The following is a 27,563-nucleotide window of genomic DNA, read 5'->3' on the forward strand; positions in this document are numbered from 1 at the left end:
CTTTGTGGTTGCATCTCACTTAATGCCATAACTCTTAACAGTGCAGGAATTTGGAGAGGGAAAAAGACTACAGCTGGAGAACTGTTACTTGGTAGTAACAGTTCATATTAAATGTTTGTAAAAGATCAGTTGGGAAAAAAATTGGACTTTGCAATATGTAAGAAGGCCTCTGAAAAAAAAGTTCTGATGCTTTAATATTTCTTTTCTCAATTAATACTTCCTTGCAATAACCCACTTTGTAGTGAGAGTAATGGGAAGTTAATTCTCAGAGCTTGCAGTTGATAGCACCCATGTGGATTTGTGTATTGTGCTACATTAAAACATTAAGTCAAAGTCTTGATTCAGATTTCCACAAAAAATGGGAATAAATATATCCAGTTTCATTTATAAAACTAAACCAGATTTTGAGGGGTCAGCAGCAGTGACAGCTGTCCCAGGAGTGCCAGAGACATCCTTTGCTTGAAGTTTAACAAGGAAGATGATTAGGAGATTTTTACATCACTTCATGGGCCTCTTCTGTGGGTACTTGTTACTTCCCAAGTTGCCTGTTAAATAGGGAAAAACTGCTGCTCTTCAGTGGCATATGGAATTTAGATATGCATTAACATAGCTAATTAAAAGCCATCTGCCATACCTTTTTTTCTTCCCTCAGGAAAATCTTCAGAACACAAAGAAACTAATTCAGTATGATGTTTTGAGGTAGCTCCATCCTTTTATGGCCAACACCCTCGATCATCACTGCCCTTCCAGCAGAGCATGGCAATAATAAATCAATCCAAGTGAGCAAACGTGGATAAAGGTGTGTTGGGCCAAAGCTCCCTGCTCAGTGGAACGGGTGGGTCCCCCTCTCTTCCCAAAGTTTTCTGTTCTGGCTGGCGCATAGAAGGAGATGGAGACAGTTCTGGCCAGGTGTGTTCCCTGCCCAGTGTTACCAGGTGACATCACAAGGGGCTGGAGCAGGAGAAGCTGGGGTGACAGGGTGGAACACGGGACTGAACACACGGGGCACTGCTCGCCTTTGCTCTACAGAGATTGCTGTGGTTTTAGAGTTCTCTGCCCTGCCTCAGAATAGAACATCAGCCTCTAAAAAAGAACAGCAATGTTGGTGAGAGATGTGGGTGGTGTAGGGTCTGCGTTCAGCATCTCGACTGTCTGACTGGGGATGGGGACAGTTTCGTCCAGAACAGACTTATGCAACCAGAAAATAAACCTAAAATTTTCCTAACATGAATTAAGTAACATTTTGTAGCAAAGATCTGAAGAACAACCTGTTTATAGTAGCGTCTGGACTGCAACCTATGGATTTAGAAAATAGGTGAGTACTGTACCCAAGGAAATAAAACATAATGTAAACACTGTTTAGCATTTTGCCCAAAAGACAGCTATTCACAAATGGATGTTGTTTTTGAATAACTGTGTATGGAGCAAAAAACTGAATGGAATTTTAGCAATAACTCTAAAACTTCAGGTGTTTAAATAATACCTCATAATGATGTATCTTACCATGTTGGAAAGAGCTTAGTGGGGAAGATGAAGAATCTTCACCACTATAAACCTGGTAAAAATAAATGTGAATGTAATTTTTAAAGAAGAAACGGTAGCATTTTAGATTTCCACTGTTGTGGATTTTTCTCGTAGTAGGTGGAAGGATGGCATGGAAGTGGAGGTACTCCCCCAAGGAAGAGCTGGAGGACATGAGCAGCCTGCAGCCGGGGCTGACGGGGCTGCAGAACCTGGAGAACACGTGCTACATGAACGCGGTGCTGCAGTGCCTGTGCAGCCTGACCCCCCTCGTGCAGTATTTCCTCTCGGGAAAGTGGAACGCGGCCCTGCACCAGTGAGTCGGATTGCTCACAGTACCCAGAGCTTTGAGCTCGGTGCTATTTCCCTGCCAGAGGATATGTGTTGCCATGAGAATGTCCAAGGCACCTGCCAGCTTCCCCCAGGCAGTTCCAATCAGATTGGCCACCAGCTGGTTTCTTTCTCCTTTGAGAGCCCAGCTTGTTTCCTTGCTGGTCCTTCCACATGATACTTTTCTTCCCATAGATGGGAATACCTGTAACTGTTGTCTTGATGATGATTCCTACCACTTTCTGGGATCTGCAAGTCCCTCAAGCCAAGTGACAGCTGCCAGAGCTGTACTGTACCAGCATCAGTTTTCTGACTTTCTGTATTGTGCTCCCATTTGAAGGCAGACACTATTTTTTCATACATTACCTGAAACTCTCCCCTTTTTTCCAAGGGAGATTGGAGAGTCTGCGACTGCCTTTGGCTGTCTGGTGTCTGACATGTGGCTTGGAGAGTTTGACTATGTTTCCCCTGAGGCTTTTCATTCTGTCTTTGGGAAGCGGTACCCAGCTTTTAGCAGGAGGACTCAGCATGATGCACAGGAATTCCTCATCTGTGTTCTGGATGACCTCCACGAGGCTTTCAAGCAGGTGAGAGCCCAGCTGTGGTGTTTTGGGAACTACAGCTGTTTTCTCTGCATTTCATGATTTAAGCAATTACATGGAATGCTATCATCCTCTTCTGAACTCTATGATGGGGCCACTAATAACTTTCCTGTTCTACCTTTATTTCAGACCCATTTACACACAATTATTAATTTTCTTCCTGTCTAATGCTCCATCAAATTGCAGCCTTATCTAAATGACAATGCTGGAGGTAGCTTCACTGTCCTAACCTCTCCCTCTCCTTTCTCCTTCCACAGCTGATGTTCTTCCACTTTCTCATCTGCCTGAAAACTTCACATCTGCCATGCCCCCATGACATCTTTCTCCCCTCCAGAGCCACTGATAAAGAGCTTTTCAAGCAATTAATGCTATCCAATGTCTGAATTGTTGTATTTTTGTTACTCTTCTCTCAGAAAAAGAATCAATCTTACTCTGCATGTATGAACCATCAAGTAAAGTAACAGCATTTTAGAGCCATGTTCTGTGGCAAGACTGACAACTGATCAACCCAGGGAGTGGGCAGCACCCATTAAACCCCAGTGAAGGCACTTTTCAAAACAACTGCTTATCTACATTTTGTCAATTTTTTTCCTTCTCTATAGCCAAGCCAAGAAAGACAGAGCCCTGCTGCAGGAGCAAGCACAAGGAGTAGCAGTGGCACATCTATTATAACACAGTTGTTTGAGGGACAGCTCAGCTATGCTATCAGGTGTCTGACATGCAAAGCCCTCAGTGACAGACCCGAGAGCTTCACCGTCCTCTCCCTGCCCATCCCTTCCACCAGAGTGTGCTCTCTGCAGGTACAACAGCCAGCACATTCCTGCTGTTTCTGCTTCATGTGGGAGTAGAGGCTTAGACTAACAGGTTTTATTGGAAAAACGCAGGGGTTTAGTTACTTTGTTCTCCTGGGCACTAATGGATAGTCTTGGATCTGCTCCCCAGAGAAGTGGGGTGTCTTTACTGGTCTCAGAACCATGGAGGTTGTTAAGGTTACAGGAGCAATGCTCACGCGTTGCCAGGGGATGAAGGACATTAAGATCATTCAATAGCAGCTGTGAAGGCTTCTTCCAGTCGTGGAAGTACTTCAGGTTTCTCCCAGTCATCCAAGTATTTCCCACCTTGGTGGGGAGAATGGAAGCCAATGCTGGCTGCTTTGTCTTTTGAATTTGTAATGTCAGCCTTGCTGCACCACACTTAGTTAGGAGGAGCAAATTCATCTCTCAGCAAATTCATGCTTAGCACCTTCATGGGTGGAGGGAGATCTGCTCAATCAAGTGATGTCTGGTTTTTTTCCTTTGACAGGACTGCCTGGAATGCTTTTTTCAGCCAGACACACTGACTCGGAACAACCAAATCCACTGCTACTGGTGTGGAAGCAACCAAGATGCAACAGTAAAGGCCACCATAACCAAGGCACCACAGATCATCATTTTTCATCTGAAGAGGTATAGTCTAAGTGGGGTAGACAGTCCCTGTATGATTCCTGTGAATCAGTTCCTGTGGCAGCTGAGAGAGCCTGTGGCTTGGATTCCAAGAGCAGGACTGTCACTGTTTTGCTTGCTGTTACTGCAGTTGAGACACACTCTGGTTTTGTTTATCCCTTTACTAAAACAGGCCTAAACAGAGTGGTGCCATCAGGAGCACCTGGGTTAACAGATTTCACTAGCCACACATAGCCAGATGCTGAATTTACACTAAATAATTTTTTTCTTAACAACTTTCCACCTATAAAGAAAACTACTCTGGGATGATTTGGCTTCCCAGAACTATGTTATTTGAAGTTCTTATTTAATTTTCCATTCAGCATTTGCTTTTCTCAACATTCTTAAATGACATGTGGTCCCCAGCTGCAGCTCTTGGCCACACTGTAAATTTTTAAAAGTGCAGTGATGTACTCAAAAGTTACAGAGGGAAGAGGGATGAAGTCTGGCATGAGAGAAGAGCTGACACTGGCACTGCAGTCCAGTCCAAAATGTTTAGGACACAGAGAGAGTGATGGAAAGATGTGACTTCAGGCTTTGACTGAAGGATCAGGAAGCAAGAGCTTTGCTTTTCTTGCTGGACATATCATGTGGGTTTAGTGTATTTTCTGTCAGTTTACTGCAATACACATTAACAGAGATCTTTCTTTCCAATGCTGGGTAGTCAGTTGTTGTTTTCCCTCCTCCTAGGAAAGTCAGTTAAGCAATGACCACAACACAAACAGAAGCTGAGGGTCATTTAAAATCATTCAAAAATTCATTTCAGGTTTGCCTGGCAGGACAAGAACAGAAGGAAACTCTCAACCACCGTTTGCTATCCGTTCAGCGATCTGGATCTCTCTCCCTACATCTCCACATCGTGTCACAACAATACAGAGTACAGCTTGTGTGCTGTAGTGGTAAGCTTTGCCCTCCCTGCTTTTATTGGGAATGCCCTGCCTTGTGGAGCAGATTAAGCCTGTGTTAGTTTGAACTTCATGTATAATGATTTATAATTTAATGCATGTTTTGTTGTACACTTTGTTCTACCAGCCATGGACATAACCCAGTAACAGCACGTAACTGAAGGACAGAGACATTACTTCTTCTTCCCCAACATCCCATTTTTAAAAGAATGCACTCCTGGCACATAATGCCTCTTCAGAGTAAACTCGCAGGCTGATCCAGCATGAATCCAGTTTTTAAATAAGGACATGGCTCACAACAAGTGGGGTCCTCTTATAGTGACCTGTATCAGGGCTAACAGTTGGATTGCAAAATAAATAAGCATGATCATCACCCATTTACTCTGTTTGCAAGAATTTATTTGAATTAACATTCCCTGCTCTAAGCCAAAAGGGGCTAGAACCCTCTGTGCCATCTTTTCCAAGTGCATACATAAAACAATTGCCAGTTCCTAGCTTTGCCTGTAAGGAGACAGAACAGGAGGCTGGTTTTAACAGACTGTGTTGTTTGTTACAGAACCATGCTGGAGATCTGGATTATGGCCACTACACGGCCTTCTGCAAGCACTCAGTCACCAAACACTGGTACAGCTTTGATGATGCCCAGGTCACCAAGATCCCAGACTCTGCAGTGCAGGCTGACACAGCCTACCTCCTCTTCTACATCTCCCAAGGCTACTGACACCCTGTTAGTCTTGCAAATGAACACTGAGTAGGGCAGCACCTAGAATTCACCAGCAGCATTAAGCAACTCCTGTTTCATCAATAAACTAGAGCATGTGCACCACTGATCAGCTGTTGTGGTCTTTCAGGAAGTGATTCCTAGAAAGGACAGTGACAGCCCCTAAGCCATGAAGGAATGTGCATCTGCTCCATGTGCACAAGGGCTGGGGTTGTTTTCCATGACAACCTCCTTGCACCCCTCAGAACAACACAGATGTTGAGCACACAGATGCACTTACCTGGAAATTCTTGTTTTTCTGCTGGTTAAGTATAGCAGGTTGTTCTAAGCTGCCTTTCAGGAACTAACAGAAGGATATCAAAGTGAAAGCACACAACCAGACCAGACTGTGCTACAGAAGAGAGGATGGAGTGACCATTGATATAGAAGAAAGAAAAAGGCATTGCTCTACTGATGTAATTTTTGTTTCTCCAGCACTTCAAACTTGTTTGCAGCTTGCAAGCTTCTGGAAAACAATCAATATTGGTCTTAATTCCATCAGCAAGACAGACACAGACAGGTAAAAGCTCAGACTGTAAGACTTTTGAATGCTAATCTTACCAGAAAAGGAAAACTAACCCTAATTCAGAGCAGAGAAATATGAAAGATGCAACTAAAAGAAGTTTTTAAACTAATCAGCTCTATGCAAAACAATATTTTTATCTGGACAACCTTTAAACCGTGTATGTGTCAGACTGTTATTATGTACAATCTTAATCATTGCATAACAAGCTGAGAATGAAAAACCAAACCCAAACATACATTTAACAGGATATATTTTTAAATAATTTCTTCATTAAGGTTTTTAATGCATGTGTACATGAAAATTTATATTAAAAAATTAAAAAGGAAAATCTTGTTTGTTTAGAATAACTCTGAAGTGCACAAATATTGACAAAAGCTAACAGAAAAAATAATACAGCTCTGCTTTTTTATTAAGTAGTGTTGCAATTACTTAGAGCTGGCAAATAAATGCAATCCTCTGAGTTTTGGAGTCTCACAAAAAGGACAACATTTTATTATATACATAATTCTGATGTGCAAGTATGCAATCAATATGTACACTTACATTCCTAACTGTTTACATTGTTCTAGAGTATTCACAGTAGAGTCAAGCTTAAGGTTAGAAATGTGAAAAGGCCATTAACAGTGAAAGAAAAAAATAAACCAAGATATGTCTTGGGATTTTAAGACATTTTAAACTACTTGTTAATAGATTTCAGATGACTAAGCTAGAATTTAATTTTGGAGCAGACTAAAAATATAGTTCTTTTTTAAATAAACAGTAATGCAGTATGCTTGTAAATGGTTTCACTGATGGCAGTATGAGCACAAGCGTTACCCATCGGTGTCTGATTGTTAAGCACTGCTACGCCCGAGCTCCTGCTGCAGGCACCCTGCTCCTGCCACTCCTCCAGCGACTGTCTGCTGTACCTCTGCATGTTTATGTGCATTCCCAGGCCTACTTTGCTCTTGAAGAAAGAAAACCAGTTTCCTTAAGACACGTTCCTTTACGTGGCCATATCTAGTGCTCGCTGTTCATAGGAAGTATAAAAGAGAATGTAAGCAGCTGAGGACTTCACCGAGGACGCCGAGATCTCGGACACTTCGTGGTCATCAAACTTAAACCAGCGCTGCTTTGAAGCGTTTTTGCAGTAGGCTGTGTAGTGCCCCCCGTCCAGCCCACCGTAATGATTCTGTGAATGTAAGGCAAGGGTTAGTGGCCTTCAAAGCTGCCTTTTCTCCCCTGGTTAGGGAAATAATCTAGAACATGAAATGTTTACTAAATCCCAATTGTTCTTTTTTAGAATACAACTTTGTCTGCAATTACAACGCAGCCTGGCTGAATCCCACAGACCACCCCGAGTCCTGGCATAAAGTGCAGCTGGGTTTTGAAATGTGACATGGTCACTCACCGATACTGAGAACAGATTGTATCTCTTCAAGGAAGTCTTTGGACCAATAACATACTGAGAGAGGTCAAGAGTTTCCAGTGGAAAATCTACTGAAGTTTGAAGCTTTTGTTTCCATCTTCCATCATAGGAAAATCTAGAGAATTAAAAAGCATCATGAAAAGTTACAAGCTGTTCACAAGCTATTCCACTGTATTAAGCATGTTAGGTTTCCCTGTTTTTAACCAGGATGTGATCTCAACTAAAGCCCCCAGTTCTCTTAACGTTTGCTCATGTGTTTCTTAGCAAAAGTAACAGGAGGTCACTTGTGGAAGTGCCTTGGGAATTACAGCCTTACAAAAGAAGCATCAGATGAAAATCAAATTCTTGCAACATTACAATTGGTAATGTATCTATCTATGACCTTCTCTAAGTAAAAATGGTCAGCTACTGCCATGGGACAATCCAGTTCCATCAAAGCCTGGTCACTCCATCCTCATTAACATCCACCAATCACCTTTCCTTACCGTTTCAAGTGCACAAGAAGCACAGGTGGTAATTTCCAAATTTCTATTTTTTTCAAAGAGTCCCTTCGAGTTTTGCAATGGCTACAGTAAAATCTATTGTTATCAGTGAGCTTTTCTTCTTTGGAGAACAATCTAAGGCATTCCTGAAACAAAATACAGAGATTGTGAATGATAGGCATTTATGCAAGTATAACAAAAATGTTTGTTTCCCATTTGGTTGTTAACCTGCATCAGTGATCTGCATTCTACATTTCACTGAGGAAAAGTGACTTAAGTCTATGTGTGGAAGCAAGTTTTACTGCAGATATTAATTAGCATCCTTCAAAATATACAGAAGAATTAAAAATAAAAAAACCAGATTCAGATCTGTTCATGTTTCAGGTCAATGCAAATTAAGCAAAATGCTGCCCAACCCCTTCAAGCAGAGGGTGAGCAGAAGCAGCATGACAATGAAGTGCCAGAGGAAGGTTTTCTCTCCAGTTCCCCATACCTGCAGAGTGCATTTGCTGGAGGATGCAAGTGGTAGTGACAGATACATGAAAGCCTCGAAGGTTCGGGACCTCTTGTGACACGTCAGACACTGCACGGTGGATTTGAACTGCCCTTGGAACAGTGCCACAATGATGGACTCGTTGAGCTGCTTGTGCTTGTGCCAGGCTATTTCTGCTGCGCTTGAGTCATCCAGGTGATCGTTATTTTCTTCCTTGTATCTTTTCCTGTTGTCAGCCTGGATAGCAGAAGTTTAAATACCACAGCAATATATTAACATATATGTAAGTAAGAAATCTCATCTACAGGCAAGCCTATGATTGAATATTCACAAGAATATTTAAACATGGCAGTGTAGCCAGCCAGTTCTTGTCTAGTGAGGCTTCCCTCCACTACCTTATACCTTCATACTGACTTCCCACTTTCATTCTGAATAATTGTATTTCTTTCTGTACAAGGTTGCAGTAACAATCTTATGGAATAAGGAAGTATTAAAAAAATTTCTCTTTATCTTCTGACAGATATATAATTTGTTTTAAGTGTATTGCTTACTTTATTTAGGTCCTCATGCAAGCCATCCATTAGAAAGAGAAGCAATTCTTGGGAGTCCTGTTGGCTATATCCTGCAAATTGGTCATTAATCTTCCCAATTGTAATTTTGAAGTCTTTGGGACTGATATATTTATACTGTCCTGCCCATAAAGCTTTCATTATTACACCAAACTCTTCAGCCACTTCACCTTTATGCCCCAGGAAATTTGACCTATAAAATAAGAAAAAAAAATCTGAGCCACTCATATAACTGGGTTTTAATATTAATCTTTTTAATTCAAAACATGATCTTGATTTTAAGATAATTTCTTTAGACCAAGGAAAATTGGCTGAGTTAAATTTTCATCTATGTCAGCCCTGTAATTTGGTACGACATTTCAGATGGAAGCTACAGCTATTTTCAGCATGTTTTGTGAACTATTTAACTATTCAGTTTGGTTTTAAGAGACTCTAGTACACATGTATTTAATGAATATGGTGACCATAATTTAGTTATCACAGTCCAGTAAAATCTATTTACTGACACACATGAATTTTGAAAATGTCAAGGTGCCTAAAAGTTACCATTTGCCTCCTGCCTAAAAAAACAAACAGCCCCACTAAGTGATTTTGAATTGGCACATATAAAGCAGATGAGAGATTGTTACCTGTTAATATCAGCTTGATACAAGTTTCTGTTGAAGTACTCAGCCAGGTGAGGTGCATTGCACAGACACTGCAATATGGAATTCATGTAGCAAGTGTTCCCTAGATTCCGCAGTCCCGTCAGAGCTGGTCCCGATCCCCCAAACACAGGGTTAAGATTTCGAATCTGCGATGCAGAGAGCCTGGAAATTTCTGCTTTAGTGTAGCAGGCAGGTCTGTAAGTAAGAAATTATTTTTTAGGAGTCTCAGATTTGACAAAGTTGTTCACATAAATCAACAGACACCACGCTTCACCCCACTATCCCCATCCATCCTGGCACCAAATACCATCATTTAGGGTATTCAAAACCAGCCAATGCAACAGTGAGAAATCCATATACACTGGCCTGTAATGAGGCTGAGTTTTAGGCACCATCAGTTGTGAGATTTATATATTTTTTCCTTTATTTCTTCAATTCACAGATGAAGAATTAGCTGTTTAATACAGTTTAAAATCTGAAAACTTGCATTTCACAAACTGTCAGAAGATAGTCTTTTAGTATGTTAATACAAATAACAGAACTTAAAAAAGCAACTGTCACCCAGTTAATAGACTGTGACCTCTGAAACTCCTGCTAATACATAACTATTATATTGATTTCTCAAAGAGAACTGTTCTATACATTGAACTTCTAGCAATGAAATTTTATCCTCTTACTCTTGCATCCTTTCAAACCCACTTAGAAAACAATAATGAATTTCAGTTGGTTAAACACAAAGGAAGTCCTTTGTGCTGTCACACTGCCCGAGTTGTGATCTAACTTATCAAACAAACATACTTATTGTCACGATTGACTGCAGGAGTCACAGGAATTCTTTTCTTGTCCTCCTCCTGAATGGCCTGGGTTATGTCTGGGGACGAGTAGGAGCGCTTGAGCTTGGAGTGCTCTCTGTCCCGCTCAGCCGTCACCTTGGGCTTGGCCTTCCGCGTGGGAGGGGTGGATGGAGGAGTGGCTGCAGGAGCCATTTCTGGGGGGTACATCTGAACCGTGTTTGTTGGTGAGTGATAGTAACGATAGGTTCCAGTGATGTCATCCAGGAACTGGGGGGAAAAAACCCAACAGTTTCAAACCCAAGTGAAAATCCATCATTAACTTACTATTAATACATTACTGTAAGAACAGCACGAGTTTTTCAGACACTGGGATATTAAGTTGTGACTGGCCTCAACATTGATGAATTAACATTGAATGGATTAATTTAATCCATTTAATTAACATTCAATGGATTAAATTTAGTAGAAGGGGCACTTTCACCAAAATGCCTATTAAACAGCAAAAACCGGGAACAGCAGAAGAACTGTCCTAGTTTCATTACAAATAATATTAAAATTCACAAAGTAACTGTGTGGAAGTTAAAGGGGAGTAAAAAAAATGAAACAAGATCTAACTCAGAAGTAAGACACAACTGAAATACAGGACAAAACTACACAAAACACAAACAAAGTTTGATTTTCATTTCAGGAGAGGAGTTACCTTTACCCAACCTGCAGGCAGCCCTGGGACTATCCTTCCCATTTCCTCACTTCGTGCTCTCATTAATGGCTCCCGCTGGGACTAATAAACAAAGAGAAAAGTGAGGTATGTACAGTTACCTATGCAGAGCAACAAGCTGCCTGTGACTTCTCTATGGAGTTACATGATTCAGTGCAAACAGTACAATAAATCCTTGATTATAGATAGACATAAAATGTATTGTAATGGTAATTTAGTATTTTCTATTGCTCAATCGAAACAAAAACATTGGAATCTAAACAAAACATTTGCTGACACATTCTAAAAAAACAAACCAACCATTTAGTCTCATGAAAGTCACAAAACTCCATTTTTTCCCTGAAGAATCAGGAAATAGTAGGAGTATATGCTTCTGTTAAACACACAAGGCTAAGCTTTTTTTCCTCTTAAAGCAGCACTTGAAGGTGTATGCATGAGATGACAAATGCTTGGAGAATGCTTGTTAGCGCCACCAGAAATACATCAAGACTTACACTGGAAGTTTCAAGCATTTTTGATATGAATATGACAAATGGAAAAAAGCAAACGAACACTGTGAACGTGGCATAGTCTTAAGATGATGACTTTAAAAACTGAAATGAAATGGAGTTTAACGTAATATAATAATCATAAAGCATCTGTGCTTGATTATTTTGGCTACATACAATACATTTGCATTTACTTTAAGTCTTTCAGTATCTTGTTCAGAATCCTCTCTAAGGGGTCCTGGCTTTTGAGCTTCACTGTCTGGTTGTCCTTTAAACCCCATTTGCTGCAAAAGATTTTGAAAGAAGGCTTCAATTTTCATCTGGCATGTCAGTAAAGAATGTTGATAAAGCAGAGTTATACTTTTAGTTTTGGTAGTTAAATGCATGTACCACAACAAAGTGGTTAAAGCAGATAATTTTTATTCCTACATACTACAGGCAATTCACTGGAATAGTTTTTGAAACTCAGTGTTGTATTACAGTTTGTTCTGTAGTTTCAACAGCTCAGAAAGAAAGTACAGAAGTTCCACCTACTCTACTTTCCACCCTAAAAGTTGTGGGCTTTATAATTGGTTGTTAAACTTCAGGATTTTTTCCCTTTGACTCCTCACTGGTCAAACCTCTCCATGGAAAAGGCAAACTGTGAAGCCAACATGAATTTGGTTGATCACAGGCCATCATTTTGGGATTATGTGAAGTTGCTCTGTCAGTCAAAAGTTCATGAATGACTGTGCTAAATTTGCACAGGAAGATTTATTTTTTGCTTTCTTGTGCATTTGGATTAAACAAGCATCAGAATATGATCAAATCACAACTGCAATTAGAAAAGCAGAGAAAAATATCCTAATGCAAGTTCTTGAGAAGTGGTTTTAAAGACATCTGTTCCATTGTTAGCTTTGCAAGTAGCTCCTGTTTTATGATCAGATGATTTGTACATTGAGAAATTCTGCAAATTTTTTCAAGAATGAGGAAAGAAAGAACTGTGACTCTCCTCCCCCCACCAAGGTTTGGAACTGGACTCTTTTCAGCAAAAATCCTAGGTGAGGATGCTGCTTTGCTTCCTGTGCCAGGTAACAAAATCCTGTCAATGTTCCCAATGTTTTGTCAATGTTTCCACACCTGGGGGCACTAAAGGGCTCCTTATGACACCACTGTGTCCTTAACATCACACAGAGTACCAAGCTGGTGCAAGAGATTAAATACCACCAGGCTTTTATTTTTGAAACAGAGGGTTGCAGTCTATGAACCATCATCCCCTCTAGCTCCATGTGAGTGGGAAGTTTTATTATCCCATGGGGATTTCATGCTGCCCACCTACAAGAAATAAACAAGCTTGTCTTGGGAAAAAAAAATCTATTTGTGTCTTGGTTTTAACTCTCTCCTCTACTTTTATGTAAAATGTGGTCTAAGAAAACATCCAATTATGTATTTTAAATTGCTAGATTAAAATTAGACTTTCAGCATTATTTTAGTGCATAGCTACTTCACATTTGATGATGATTTTCTTTTTCACTAACCTTGCCTGGAACAGTCACAAAGGTCTGAGATGCATCACCCAGTGCCCGTTTCTGTGTTTCTGGTGTTCGAGTTCCCTTTTCTCTTTCTTCCATGGATATTTTGTCAATCTCAATCCTTTTTGCACCAATGTTTTCTGGTTCATTTTTATTTTGCCTTTTTGCTTCTACTGCTTCTCTGTGTGTTCTTTCTTGTTCCTTTTCCTCCTGTTCTCTTTTTATTTGTTCATCCCTCTCCTTCTGCTCCCTGTCCTCTTTTGATTGCTGTAGCTTTTCTTTGTGTTCCTTTTCCTTCTGTTCTTCTTTTGCCTTTTGTTCTTGTTCTTTTCGTTCTTGTTCTTCTTTTTCTCTCTTGAGCCTCTCTCTCTGTTCCTGCTGCTGCCTGTCCCGCAGTTCCTTTTCCCGTCTGTTTTTCTCTAACAAAGCAGCAGTTTCCGCATGGACCCGACTTTTCTCTTCTTCTGTCAGAGTGCTCCTTCCATCATGCACGGGCTTTGTGGAGCGGTCTGGAACAATTCTTCCACTCTCACCAGACTGGCTGTCACTGATTGTACTTGGAGCTTTTGCTCTGTTATCACCAAGGATTTTTAGTGAAGGCTTTTTAGAACGATCCACCTGTAACACAGGTGCAGAACACAGAGTCTAGAACAACTCACTGCAGCTATTACTACTCTCTTTGCTAAGCCCTTCCTAAGAGAGATTTGTAAGAGAATAAAGATTATATCAAGTTGACTTCTGACAGAGAGAGAGAGATATCTTTCAATTTCATTAAATCTTCTCATTCAAACTGCTTGTTAGTAAAATTAGGTATTCATTCCAGGTGTGAACTAATAAACAAGTGCTAAAGAATCATAAGGACAGCATTATACACTGATTACCACAACCCTCTATTTTTGAGCTTTCAAAGGTGAACATTTTAGGGCAATCAGGCAGCCTAATTAGGGCTTGGCTCTCTCAGTCATGTGACAAAGCACCTGTTTAATGGGAAGGGGTATTTAAGAATGGCTTATGCTCAGCTGTTGCTAGTAGGTAGTTTTGGATGCTGGAGTGGATGTTCTGAAGAAATAAAAGTTCATCTGGTTCAGGGGCAAACAGAAATAAGGTCTCTAAATTTTACAGTATAGGATCTCTTGAATGAAATCTGTATCTAGAGGGCTGAAAGTGAAGGGCTTTTAAGCCTTGTCTCCTAAGGAAAGTATTATTTTAGTATAAGAACTCTACAAAAGTGTTTTTATAAAGTTTTATTCACATGAAAGGAAGATACAAATTCCTATACTTTTGCTACTGGGCCCAGAGTAAGAAAACACCTGAATGTTTTATTATTTGAATGAAGATACAGTGGCTGGAAATCAGACCTGTGGAACACCAAGGTAAACCATGGCTTAACTGTCCTCTCTGTATTTCATCCTATGTGCTTTAAGTAGAAAGGTTACTTATAAACTTTCTGAATTAGTGATCAATTGCTGACCTTGAATTTCTCACATGCTCACGTAAAAACATTTATGAAAAGTTCTGCTATTCTGTTGAGTGTATTTAGTTTCATATAATTCTGTAGATCAGTCACCACAGCTTCACAGACCACCAAGAGTCTCTGTACCAATATACTCATGTACAAGGCTTAAACAAATGTATTGAGTATGTTTACTTGTGGATTTAGAGTGCTGGGTGTGGTGGGTCTCTAACACATTAACCATATACTAACTGAAAAAAAGAAACAGGTCAAAAAGCTTACCTCAGGGATACTTCTGGTAACTGACATGGGATTAACTACAAAGGAACTGTCAGATTTTGGAACAGCAGCATCCTGTATGTTTGGTCTGTTAAGTGATTTTAGTCTCTCTTCCAAATTATCTCCCATTTCTTCATTTTCAGCAACAACAGGTGGCACAGGAGCTGGCTCCTCCAGAGATGGATATGTAAAATCCACTGCAGGAGTGGGGACAGGAGGGAACCATAAGAGAATTATCAAAACAAAACCATAAAAGCAAAATCAATCCCCCATTCCAAGCAAAAATTCAGTTTTTAGCTAGAATAAGACTTTCCTAAAAACACCTGAATGAATGAAAAACTCATCCAGTAAGTACAAATGTTTGGTTTTGTTCTTTATACTTACAAGAAACAGTCACTGCTTCAGTCCTGCCATGCTGGGGTGGAGTTACTCTAGCATTTGTTGTATACTGAGGAAAACAAAGGAGCCAGTTTTCATAACCTCCCTCTAGAATTAAAGGTTCATTCTGCAGGATGGTTTTGCTTTCCCACTGTATGGAAAAAAAGTTTAAAATTAATTGATTTTAAAATCGAAAGTAAACTTTTACAGCTTAATAGTGTTGTTTAAATTCCTGTGTCCAGTCATTAAATTGCGAGATTGTTTTTTGAGAATTTTAAGCAAGAATTAGAGGTTGCAAAAATAGGGATCCTCTCTGTGTTTGGAGAATGCCCAGCACAGCTGGGTTCCTGGCTCTGCCTACAACAGGGTGTGAATATTTCCAGTAGAGAAAGAACCACTTACTGCTACTTCACATAACAATCCTCCACACACAAAAGTATTTTTATTACAGTATTTGCTTCAGTTTCTTATTTGGTATGTTTGCTGAGGGATTAGTGATTTAGAAAGCCTAACACTGACTTTCTGAAACCCCTTGAGAGTCCAGGGTTCAGACTGCCCTCCTCCTGATGTCCTCGGTACTAGTACATGAACAATTCACAGACAGTCTAGAGAACAGTCTGTAAAGCAATTAAGAAGGAGAACTGTTGAACTATCTCTGAACCCCAGTCCTGAATGTCAAGGTAACAGAAATATTTGCAGTCTTTCACAAGAGCCACCACTGTACAGAGGGGGGACAACACAGCCACAGAGAGTTTGACTCAAAAATGTTGGGCATGTGCTCACTGTGGAGTCTATAAGCTTCCTGCACTGATCAAACTCGAATTTAAATTTATGTTTACCCAAAAGTTATATTCAAAAATGCAGAAAAGTTAACTGTGCTGAAAATATTTCTGGAGCTTCCTTCATTGCAGCCCCTCCACTGTAGGAAGTACCTGGCTGACAGGACTGCAAAGTAGGTGGCCAACCAGTTTCCAGGGATAAGGAATTACTGTTGTTAATATAGGGCAGAAGGTGACTGTTCCTGGGAAACAGGACTAAAAGTACTTTCCCAAACAACTCTGTCAGCAAAGAACTCTAAGTTGATGAGCTGCTTAAGGAAGTGAGTGGAATCATTCTGCCATTTACCTGTTACAAATTATACTGTCCTCTACTAGAGGGCAGTGTGAAACTTCAAAATACACTTCTGCTATCAAAACAAGCAGGCTTTGAAAACTCAACCAAGTGTCACTAAAGCCTCCATATACTTTGTAAATTCAAGTGCTTCAAGGCCTTATTTACTAAGATGAATTAGTAAATTAAAAGATGAAATTTGCCAACCTTAAAAAGCGCATCTTTCAGGCTCTGTAGAGTTGTTCCCAGCTTTAAGTCTTCAGCAGAACTAAACCAGTCTAGCAGTATAACATAATGGAACTGTCCTCTCCTCTTCCATGAATCCCTAGAATCCTCTGGGAGTCTAGCTTCAATCAGGTAAGCAGTATCTCTGAAATGTATTAACATGCATTTAAAGATTCATGTACAAGTAACATTTTGACCAACAACATAATTCATAGATGTTAATGTGCTTGGATAAAATAAATATACACTGTGTTGAAGTCAGTACCTGCAAGAACAAAGCTGTGCAGATACATCTCACCCACTGGTACACAGCAGGGATTCTGACACTAGGTGTACAAGCTTTAAAAGCATAGAAGATTAAATATTTCACTCTCATTTAACATCATGTCTTACCCAGGATGGATAGCTTCTTCTGGGACACTGATGGATTTTGGAATACAGGATTCCTGATAATCCTTTGCTTTTCGAGCATCCATTATAAGCAATTCAATATTTTTGTCTGACATCATTGCAAACAGTCTCTCAGGTGTGACTGATCCTTGAAAGAGAGAAGCAATTACATCTAAGAAGCTACATTATAAATGAAGATAGCTAAGAATGGCTATGGTACCTGACTGGTGCAATCAAGACTGCAAACAGATGAAACAGAACTAAGAAGTCCCACAAAGGCATGGAGGTGAGACATTACAGTGTGGGCCTTTTGCTCCCACTGCTGTAATGATCAGCACCTGATCTGTTAGATTAGACAATACTGAATATTCCAGTGATAAACGAGTTTAACATATTGTGGTCTCATTTAAATCAAGCTATATTTACAAGCATTTGTGAACTACAAGCTGCAGGTACTCCTCTTAAAAACTCTAGAGAATGTTTTAACATACTTATTATAAGAACAAAAAGCAGAACATTGTAAGAAGAATGGAAAAATTTTCCATTTACCTGAGTAAGCTGTCATATTTCATCCTTGCCTATCAGCAGTAGAGCAGTTTTTCTTTCTAACCTGACCACTTCAAGACTAGTTCATCTTCCATTACTGAACAGTTGAAAAACTAACTACAGATCTCTAGGTTTATGAGAAGTAATGAAGGCTTTAATACAGAGTTTAATGAATTACTGATTTGTTGTAACTGAAATGCAGGATACTAGAATTTCATCAAAATATTTTAACTGTGAAATAACTCCTGAGAAGGACTGCAGCTGTGAGGTGAGTAGTGCACAGTCATACAGAAATCTTTTCCACATTTGTGTGAGCATTGCATTGCTTACCACTCAGGCTATCAGATTGATCTTTTCTTTCCAGTGAATGCTTTGTCTCACCATTAATCTGTAGAAGGGGGAAAAAAAAAAGTTTAGCATATAATACTGAGAACTAAGGTGGCCAACTGGCAATGACTCTCATAGAGCCTGAAGGAAACCTGTCAGAAAGTTAAGCCACAGGAACAAACACAGCACAAGGGAGCTGCTTCTGAAGATGTGCTGACAAATGTACTCAAATGTACTCAACTGAGGTTGCTGCCCTGCCTAGACAGAAAACATTTAGAGAGGTAATACAACCTAGGACACCAACATCTAACAGAAGAAATTCTTTAAGTATTTGTCAAGTATGAAGTGTTAATTGTTTCCACACTACTCCTAAAATGGAGACATGTTACCCTTAATATCAGTCTGTCACCATTACCTTGGATTTCTTGCACTAATTCTGGCATAAAACAGAATTTGACTTAACCATAAAGCTCAGTCTATCTTATACAAGACTTTGAGGCTGCTAGAACTTCAGGTATTCCAAGGAAAAAGGTCAAAGAAGGGTTAGGGAGAGTGTACATTAATTCAAAAAACCCCACCTTGATTCTGACCTGGAAATAGCTACTAGTAAAGACCAAATTCTACATTGAAACTATACATTCAGATTGAATTACAGTTTGTAAACACCTTCACTTACCCTTTGGCTTTTTCCTTTGGAATCCACAGCACCTTCTGAGGAGTTTTTGGCTGAGCTCTTTCCATCATCTTTTGGTTCTTGCTTTTTCTGCAGCTCTTGTCTGTCCCTCTCTTCGAGTTTTTTCCGAACTTCAGCTTCTTCATATCTATGGGGGGGAAAAAAGTGCCTTTTTCAATATTGTGTTTTTGGCTAACCTTGGATTATTACTATCAAAATCACCAAGTCTTCAGTCAAAAACTTTAAAAGAAGTATTTAGAATTTTAAAAAGTTGAAGTATTGCCAGTTTTTGTATTCTAACAAACTCCATTTTGTTTCCTAACTATGTGGTCTTATTTCTCCCACTTTTGGGTTTTCTTATTGTTAAATCTTGGTTTGAGTCCTATTGTAAAGTCCTATTGATTGTAAAGCTATTTTTTTCTTCAAACCTGGGTCATGCTTAGCTATGATATCTCTGAATGTTTTTCACTTTCCACAGAAAACAGGAGGTACTGGTGACTTACAAGTAAACTCCAATCAATATATTACAAGTCATCCCAGGTATTTTACTTCATTTTGCAATGGAGCCAGTGAAGAGTAAGTTAGCTCAGATATCTAAATTTGCTTTTTTTGGGAAGTTGGATCAGAACTACTTATACAGTAATCACCTTCAGAGTGTTTCAAACACTGGGCCTACAGGGAAGCCAATGCAAGAACTGTGTTCACTCAGGAGTTTTGGGGGATGAGGTCTTGCATACAGCTGTCCTTTTCATAAAGCCTCAGATTTGAAAATTGCCCTCCCAGCCTTTCACCACTGGAAGGACAATCATGGCATTGTAAGCCAGTGATCTCCAAACTACAGTTTTCACATCACCCACTGGAGGTTTGTACAGTCACATCATTGTTGAATAGTATTCACTTACATTTAATACAACTGAGAAGTTTAAGGGTTACTAGTACCATAAAACAAAAGAAGAATGTTTGACCTAACAATTTGGATGACTGAACCAAGAAGTAAAACATGAACTCAGAACTGTGTTAGTAAGTCCTCATTTTAACCAGATGTTGCGTAATGAGGGCTCAAATAACAATGACAATACAGCTGTATTTCAGTTCAAAAGTACTGTGTTAATAACCTACATCATTCAATCAAATTCCACCTCCAAGTCTACTGCACTAATTGCCCACTAAGAGGGAGGAGGCAGCAAGTCTGTGATTTTATTTTTAAACAGGCTTCTTGATTTGGCACAGGCATTGTAAGTTAGAACTGAGCGTTTTGTTCCCACTTGGAGTTAATGACACTAAAGCATATTTCAGATTTTAGTTTAATTTGGTCAGTATGAAATATTTACCCATCAATTTCCTATTTATACTTCTGAAGCATGTAGCAGGTCATTCAAGTAAGCATTCCTGCACCTATACAAGTTTCAGCAGCTCTACTTTTAGTTAACAATTAACATTCAAACCATTTGCTGGCTTACCGCCTGGGGAAGAAATTATACAAATAATTTCCTTGAAACTACTTCTGTAGTTACACAGGAGTCATGTTTCATTTCTGTTACCTTTAAATATTTACACATTTTGCCAGAGTAGTTAGAAGTTACTGTGTCAACTTCAAAATTCTGTTCCTTTCATAAACAGACATAGGTTATTTAAACAACAAGTCTCTACATTTCAGGTTTCTCTGATTCTATCAATGTTTACTCTTAGAGTAAATTTGTAGCTGTTTAATTGTAAGACTCACCTAAACAAAGAAAATCTAGAGATTGTTTCATACACAGTGTCATGAGATCTTTATGAAGTCACTCTTCACATACAATAACTACACTCACAGTTCACCTAACTTTATAGATTTAGCACTTTGGAGGGCATAAAACACACTTTCACAAGAATACTTGGGAGGAGGGGGGGTGGGACATGATACTTGTCAAAGGAAATGTGCCCAGCTGCAGAGAGAGACAAAAGAGTGAGAAAGTGGCTAAGGATGCAAGAAGCAGAGAAGGCTGGAAATAAGAACTACTGTGCTAAATGTCACCTAAAGATAGACCCTACCTTACAACTTCTTACTAATACAGTTTCATGGCTTATGGCACAAAGATGTAACATGACAGCTGTCAATCAGGTACCCAAAAGCCCATTAGCATCTGCTCATTTACATACTGGCAGAACTGTGCATTCCATGCACATATCTGCAAGTGGCAGAGGAAAAGTGTGGCTAATGAATCAAAACCTGGCATTTCTTAATGTAAACTACCAGACCAGGGGGACTTTTTAGCCTATCTGATTATTAGGAACATTCATTAAGATATTTAGACACAGATGACTTTATGATTATAAGGTTAAGGAGGAAATTGCTCTTGACCATCTCTCCTGTATATATTCTTCAGACCTTGTGGTTTCTTTTCATTAGTCAATTAACAAAACTAGGAGACACTGTTAACAAACCAAAGTTACCAGGAATTAGCAGACAGTGTACAAAATGACAAGTTATTGGAACATGTGGCAGTGAAAATTATCTCTAGTAAAAGACTTCTGGGAATAAATTTAAGCTCTCAGGAGTTTCAGGTACCTATGGTTTACTCAAGTGTAATTGCCTACTACTAAATAGCATGAAAATCTGCCCTTGGCACAGATACAGGCTCAAGGTATGAAGAACAATGTCTTAGCAAACTATATTACATACCTGAGTTTAAGGCTGTCTGACAGTATTTCAGCTTCATCAAGAGCTTTTTTTAAATTTGTAGGTCCCAAAATTGAATGAAAATAATCCTAAAATGACAAGCATCACATCATATAAATATACAGTTTAACAATGCCTACTTCTATGCATGTCAAGAGTCACTAATGTATGGAGAGTTAATATTATATTAATGCCAAAAAACCCCAACTGGTTTGAATCAAAATATTTTCCATATAAATATGAGTTTTGTTTTATAGCACTAATAAATAAAGGCTAGACAAGGCAACTTCACCAAAAGAGTCTGACTGGTAAAAATTACAAGAATATCTTTCCATGAAAAAATATTCACAGATCTGACAATTTGTATAGTTCATACATAAAAGGAAAACTGTAAAAAAAAAATTAACACCAGACTTGTCAGAAAACAAGAAAGAAAACACAGCACCGTAAGTGAGACAGTTTACTTATTATCAGTGTGATCCTTTGAATGTGCATTAGTGTAATTCTCTGTACTTCTCACACTTTGAGCAATGCAGAAGAGATCAGTCAGAAAGCTTTTATACCTGCTGCTGCTTAAAATCAGGTCTCTTTCTAATAAGGTTATAAACAGCCACATATTTCATATATAGGATGTAAGCTTTTTCTTCATCTCCATCCAGTCTGCTTTCCTCTGCTGCCTTGAAAATCTTAAGGGCACTCTGCACATAACTGAAACCAAAGAAGAGGAGTAAAGCACATAATTGTTCACTTGTCCTCAAACACCATTTTGTTACAAGATACCATCTTAAGTGTTTACAGACTTCACCCATATATTAAGCATTTGATTTTACCACCTTAATATAAAGCTTTCATTAAATATGAATTGCAATCATGTTCCTACAAATAATGTTTATCTTTGCTAGTTTGTTTACCAGCCTTATTATTTAAAGTCTTCCATAATTAAATACCAGAGTGAGATATGGAAAAAGGTACTCTTCCCTTCTAAGAATAACTTTCTTTCTAGGAAAAACTAAAGTCATAGTAAGACAAAATTAAATCACTGATTGTCTAAAAATGCTAGAGGCAAAGCATTCAGACACTTGCTAAAGGTTCTGTCATTTTTACAGATTTGCATTTATGTAGCCTTTCCTTTAAGTATGCAGATTTTCATGGGCACTGTGCTCTGTCCAAGTCATGTTTTGGCAGTATACATATCCAATGTGACAGCTGAGAGCCATACATAAGACTATTGAAGAATTAGTATCTAGCAGAAATAATGAAAGAAATTTAGATCCACAAAAATTTGTTCTGGAACCACTAATATTTTAAGTATTAATTAAAAATCAATTGTAACATAGATACCTTTTTGTACTGGTCTTTTCAGGTTTTACTTCTGTCTTCTTATTGAGATCTTTCAATGAAGTAGAGAGGTAGAGCTCCTTAGGTACAGATGCCACAGCAGGCATGTTAATATTGTTACTTATGTCCCTTCTAGGGTGTTACAGCTTCTTAGAAGTCTCTATCAGTATTTTCCTGGAGGAGGAAAAAAGGGTAGGAAGAGTCAAATTATATTCCAATTACTTTTAGTATAGTAGTTATAGTCACCTGTGTAGGTTTATTACCTAATTTATCTCACCTTATGTGACCTAGAAACAGAGTGTCGGAACAATTATTAGTATAAATTAATCCTCTCAAAGTGACAGAATTATTTGAAATCACTTCAGATAATTGATCAAGAATGTTCAGCAATATGGCGCTAACAGAAAAAATTAAAAAAAAAATGCTGACTCATGAATGTTAAAAATCATCATAACCAGCAAATTTATTCTACTAAAATGCCAGCAAGTATACTATCAAAAAATAGCTGACTCCTCTGTATTCTGCAAATACACATTACCTCCTCTGAAAAATGACTTCTAATGTCTTGCTAAGAGATAAGCTGAGAACAGGAAGGCTGCTACCATTAAAGTCTACTGAAATGTCTTGGACATTGTGCAGGTCTTCAACTCCTTGGTGCTACTGACTGTGCTTTCATTTGAAAGTGCTCTCCACGTAGCCATGAAATAGTTAAGCAGAGTTTGGTCACAAGGGACTGTCACATCATGTTATCTGAGACAAGGGAAGTCCATGAAGTCTCCTGCGGACAATCTAACTAAAATTCTTTGCATCTAGTACACGGTGAGCTATTTCAGCCTTGGGGGTGGCAGGGGAGGAACTGAGCTCCCTCACAAGCAAGAGGGGAGACATTAAATGTGGGTGATACGGAAGGAATGAAGGGGAACTCATTATAAGACAGACAAATGATATCAGCAAGTAGGTTATTTCCTAGTAGAGAAAAGCCACATGGCTTTTGACAAGATGAAGGTAAAGCAATTCTCTTTCACTCTCAATGTGATCAGCATCAAGTGTGACCAAAAAACCCAGCCAGTGACCTCCGAGGGAAGTTTCACTGGACCAAACTGATCAGTAGCTGACTGCCACTCAATGAGGTAGTTCCAATGTCCCTCCCTCTTTCTCATGCTGGTCTGGTACTTCTCCAGCCTCTTACTGAGCCAATTCAGCCTGCTGAAGAAGCAGAGAGGACACACAGCTTGTGCAAGGGCAGCAGTTGGCACGGGCAGTCAAGAATGAGAAGCTAAGGTGGGAATGGGATCCCTTCCCAAGGCTCAGAGCTGTTGTACTCCTTGAAGAATTACTGCACAGAGTATTGCTAGGCTGACTCTTGTTAGTCTAGGACCTGGTTATCAAACAAAGACACAAAGTTAACACAAACCTTTGGTCTAAGGTCTGGTATGCCAAGGTCAGACTAAACAAAATCTAGCAAAATAACTTATGCTTGAACACAGATGCTGTACTTGCTAATTCCTTGATAACTAGGTATCAGCTTTTTAAAACTGAAAAATTTGATAAAAATCCTCTCTTAGTAGACTGATTTCCAGATAATTCTATAAAGTACTGAAGTCTTCAAATACTATCTTTAATACAGAGAATTAAAAACATATCCCATACCTCACTCATCTTAAAACATTCTCTTTTCTATATGATGTGTCATTCATTCAGTTGTAACTTTCAGGGACACACTTAGGAGCTGAGAACAAGGCAGATAATTCATTAGAACTGCATGCAGTAGAAACAAAACACAGACATTCCCTGCCCCAAAGAAGACCTTTCCAGTACAGAGGCCTTTTAGCCTAAAACAAAGACATACTTTTTGCAACCTTATAAAGAGTGGCTTCACTCTTATTAAGATTTTAGTATTGCTTGTCTCATTCTACCTTCAGAGCATGTCTTTACCTGGCTTTTTTTTTTCTCCATGGAACTGTAAATAGACTTTTCCTTTGAAGCTTTTAAGTCCTTTCCAAATATATCTTCAATGTTTGCTCTGTTATGTAACCAGTATTTTCTTAATCTGAAGTGGCAGCATTTGGTTGTGTTCTGACAGAATATTGTAACTAACTACGCAGTCTGAATAAGATATGCACATAGCATTAGAGTGCTGTGTGCATATGAGCAAAAAAAGCTCAAGATTATGTGGAAGATGAACCATTTAATGATGTCAGTAAATTCTCAAGTGTTGCTGACACACCTTGAAAAGGGCAGATCTTCTGGAACATCATCTATACAAATGCAGAACTAGTAAATAAAAGACACCTCTAAGCTTTGGCCTGAAACAAAAATTTTTTTTCCACATTTTCCTATGGTCACTAAGTTATAACTGCAGGTCTTTAAACTGCCAATCAAGTTCACTGCTGAACTTTAATTTTCTGATTAAATGAAATTTCTGTACCTTTTTTAAAACATGAGCTTCTAACCACAGCATCTGATGAATGAGATATTACCCTTTGACTCCCACAGCACCACAATTCATAAAATATGCTGCAGTGAAATGAGTAAGAATGGATAAGGAACAACATTTCCTAAACTTTAAAAAAATCAAATTCTCAACCACACGCCTAGTCAAAATACACACAGCATATGTCACAAGTTGATTTGAGATACCAGTTGCAGTTTCTAAGACATTTTTCTATATAGAATCTTAATTTTGGATTTGTAACTAACATTTTCAGGTTTATGCATCACAAATGCCCCAACTGGATTTTAGTTACTACAGACTGACCATTGTTGACTGCTCAGTCTTAGCTCATAAGAACCCTTAAAATTTTTTTAAGCATCTACTAAACTTCAAGATGTGCATTACCTTAATTTTTCCTCATACTCAAATGCACATGGTTTATTTCCTTCATTTTTGAGCAAGCTCAGGGAAGACTAATTTCAGAGTCCAAATCAGCTCCTTCACTGACAAATATTGCCATCTGACTTTGAACACAATTTTTTACAGATACCAGATTCCTAACTGGCCTAGTCTCAGTGGAGGAATCCAGTAAAATCCAGTTGCACAAATACAGTTTGGAACTAGTCATCATCAAACCATTAATACAATGGATTGAAGAAGTTGTAATAGCTAAATCTACTATTAGTCAACCCTGTGAGGAAGAAGAAACAACTTATTTCAGGTTTGTCAGCTTTTATCTTAAAAATTAAGATCAAACTCAAAACCTGAGACCTTTTCTACCCCCAACTGAAGTATTATCTCTGGCTCCTTTTTCATACCTATGAGTGCTGAAAACAAGGCCACTATCCCAAAATATAAGTGAAGTCATGCTTGTATGATTATAGGCATTTGACATACTTAGAATGGATAGTTTCACCCTGACAGAGAAACATACCTGTTGGTAACAGGTTTTTCAACATCTAATTATCATGCCAGTTTTACTAAGGATATGAGTAAGCTTTAAGTGGAATGACTACAGAGAGAACAATGCACTGAAGCAGTTACACTGCAAGCAGTGCACACACTAACACAGTGTGAAATACTGACACAAATAATGTGCATCACCAATTCAGGTATGTAATAAAGGATTATTCACTTATTTTTCTCTCTAGCACTTGAGCAAATGAGAAATGGATTTCTCATGAGCATTAAATTACTCAGTTTTCTCAGAATTAAGTTTTACTGCCTGTACTTAGTACACAAGAGTTGGTTTTTTAAGATCATCAGTTTGAGTCTAGACACCAAGAATTTTTCAATGATTGAACTGCACAATCAATCAGCATATTTAGTTCTGTGAGTCCTCTAGCTCTCTTCCAGGCTCTGGTACTGTTAATACTACAGGCCTTGGTCCTGTAACCTAATGTGCATGGGATGATTATAACCATTGGGGGTTCTTATGGCAAGCTCATTATGCTCACAGAGAGTACCCAAGCTTTCACCATTCCTCTGCTTGCCACAGTCACCAGGGCAGTAGCACATCACAGGGCTCTCTCTGGCCACGCACCCTGCTGAAACCTGCACTGCCAAGCCTCGCAAGGACTCTCCACGCAGTGAGAGAACCCTCTGACAGACAACCATCCAACAGTTTCACTGACACCAAGGGGAAAGACAGACACTATGAAGTTTCTTAAATACACTGAATTTTCTGCAGGAAGTTTGAAAGTTACTCTATCTAAGTAAAACCACAAATAGCTCCACTTGTTATTTAGATAAATGAACATTTGCAAGGCGCAGGCAAACAGCAGAGGTGATAAGAAGCCGGGGAGGTGACAGAGGCAGCAAACTCCTCCAAGTTTGCAAGCGGGCGGTCGGCAGCGCTGCGGCCCGGCTGAGGCAACCATCCCCATGACACCGCAGCTCGCCGGCCGCGGGAGTGCGGCACTCTGGGAAGCGCCACTTCCCTGCCATCTTCCTCCGGCCGCTCTCGGGCTCGGCTCCGCCGGCCCCCTCGCTCCTCACCCTGGCCGGGCGAAGGCGGGGAGACTGCGGGCTGCCCAAGGTCACAGCGCCGGCTCCCAGCCGCGCCAGGCCCGGCTCTCCCCGCGCGGCCCGGACCGGCTCCCCCGTCCTCCGCAGCCCCTCGAGGGCCGCTCCCCCCGCACGGCGGGGCTGGGCCCGGGGATCCCTCCAAGGGCGCCCGCCCCTCCCGTCACTGCCGGAGTCCCCCTGCCCCGCAGGCCTCGCTCCCGCCGGCCCAGAGCCGCCCCGGCCGCGCACTCACCGCCGCGGGGACTCGCTGCCTCCGCCCGCCGGCCCCGGGCAGGCCCATGTCCGAGCGCGGCTGCCGAGGAGACGCTACGCGGCCATGGCAGCTAGGGCGGAACTCGGCGGCGTCCCTCCCTCCCTGCTTCCCTCCCTCCGGCCGGGCCTCCGCTCCCCGCGGGGGCGGGGACTGTCACGGCCCTATCCGCGCCGCGGGGCCGGCTCGGGTGCCGGGCGGCCCAGCCGGTGTCCTGCGGGCCCTGCGGGGCGCGGCA

General features: G+C 40.0%; 2 protein-coding genes across 12 annotated transcripts; one reads left to right on the forward strand and one right to left on the reverse strand.

Annotated features, from left to right (window-relative positions):
• The first annotated feature begins 934 nt into the window (after nt 1–934).
• USP50 (ubiquitin specific peptidase 50) lies at nt 935–15,164 on the forward strand. Of its 9 annotated transcripts, none has more exons than XM_064389592.1 (10): nt 935–1,105; nt 1,250–1,315; nt 1,642–1,837; nt 2,247–2,438; nt 3,056–3,253; nt 3,756–3,898; nt 4,701–4,833; nt 5,396–8,791; nt 11,207–11,323; nt 12,688–15,164. In XM_064389592.1, exons 2-8 carry the CDS (start codon nt 1,299–1,301, stop codon nt 5,558–5,560), a joined length of 1,044 nt encoding a protein of 347 aa, XP_064245662.1. In that variant the 5' UTR covers nt 935–1,105; nt 1,250–1,298; the 3' UTR covers nt 5,561–8,791; nt 11,207–11,323; nt 12,688–15,164. The 9 variants fall into 9 exon arrangements, with proteins under 9 accessions (XP_064245662.1, XP_064245661.1, XP_064245664.1 ...); XM_064389591.1 differs by having other exon boundaries at nt 1,279–1,315; nt 1,639–1,837; XM_064389594.1 differs by having other exon boundaries at nt 1,279–1,315.
• USP8 (ubiquitin specific peptidase 8) lies at nt 6,359–27,458 on the reverse strand. 3 transcript variants are annotated; one of them, XM_064389571.1, is made up of 20 exons: nt 27,308–27,458; nt 22,617–22,787; nt 21,839–21,983; nt 21,279–21,364; nt 18,620–18,764; nt 17,947–18,004; nt 17,074–17,218; nt 16,663–16,825; nt 15,352–15,496; nt 14,971–15,164; nt 13,242–13,853; nt 11,919–12,008; nt 11,219–11,299; nt 10,523–10,785; nt 9,707–9,919; nt 9,060–9,270; nt 8,509–8,745; nt 8,019–8,161; nt 7,516–7,648; nt 6,359–7,296 (listed from the first exon to the last, which is right to left on the reverse strand). In XM_064389571.1, exons 2-20 carry the CDS (start codon nt 22,718–22,720, stop codon nt 7,111–7,113), a joined length of 3,354 nt encoding a protein of 1,117 aa, XP_064245641.1. In that variant the 5' UTR covers nt 22,721–22,787; nt 27,308–27,458; the 3' UTR covers nt 6,359–7,110. The 3 variants fall into 3 exon arrangements, with proteins under 3 accessions (XP_064245641.1, XP_064245642.1, XP_064245643.1); XM_064389572.1 differs by lacking the exon at nt 27,308–27,458 and adding an exon at nt 24,264–24,342; XM_064389573.1 differs by lacking the exon at nt 11,919–12,008.
• Between the last annotated feature and the right edge of the window lie 105 nt (nt 27,459–27,563).

The sequence above is a fragment of the Passer domesticus genome, chromosome 14, assembly GCF_036417665.1.
Source record: "Passer domesticus isolate bPasDom1 chromosome 14, bPasDom1.hap1, whole genome shotgun sequence".
In the NCBI taxonomy this organism is placed as follows: domain Eukaryota; kingdom Metazoa; phylum Chordata; class Aves; order Passeriformes; family Passeridae; genus Passer; species Passer domesticus.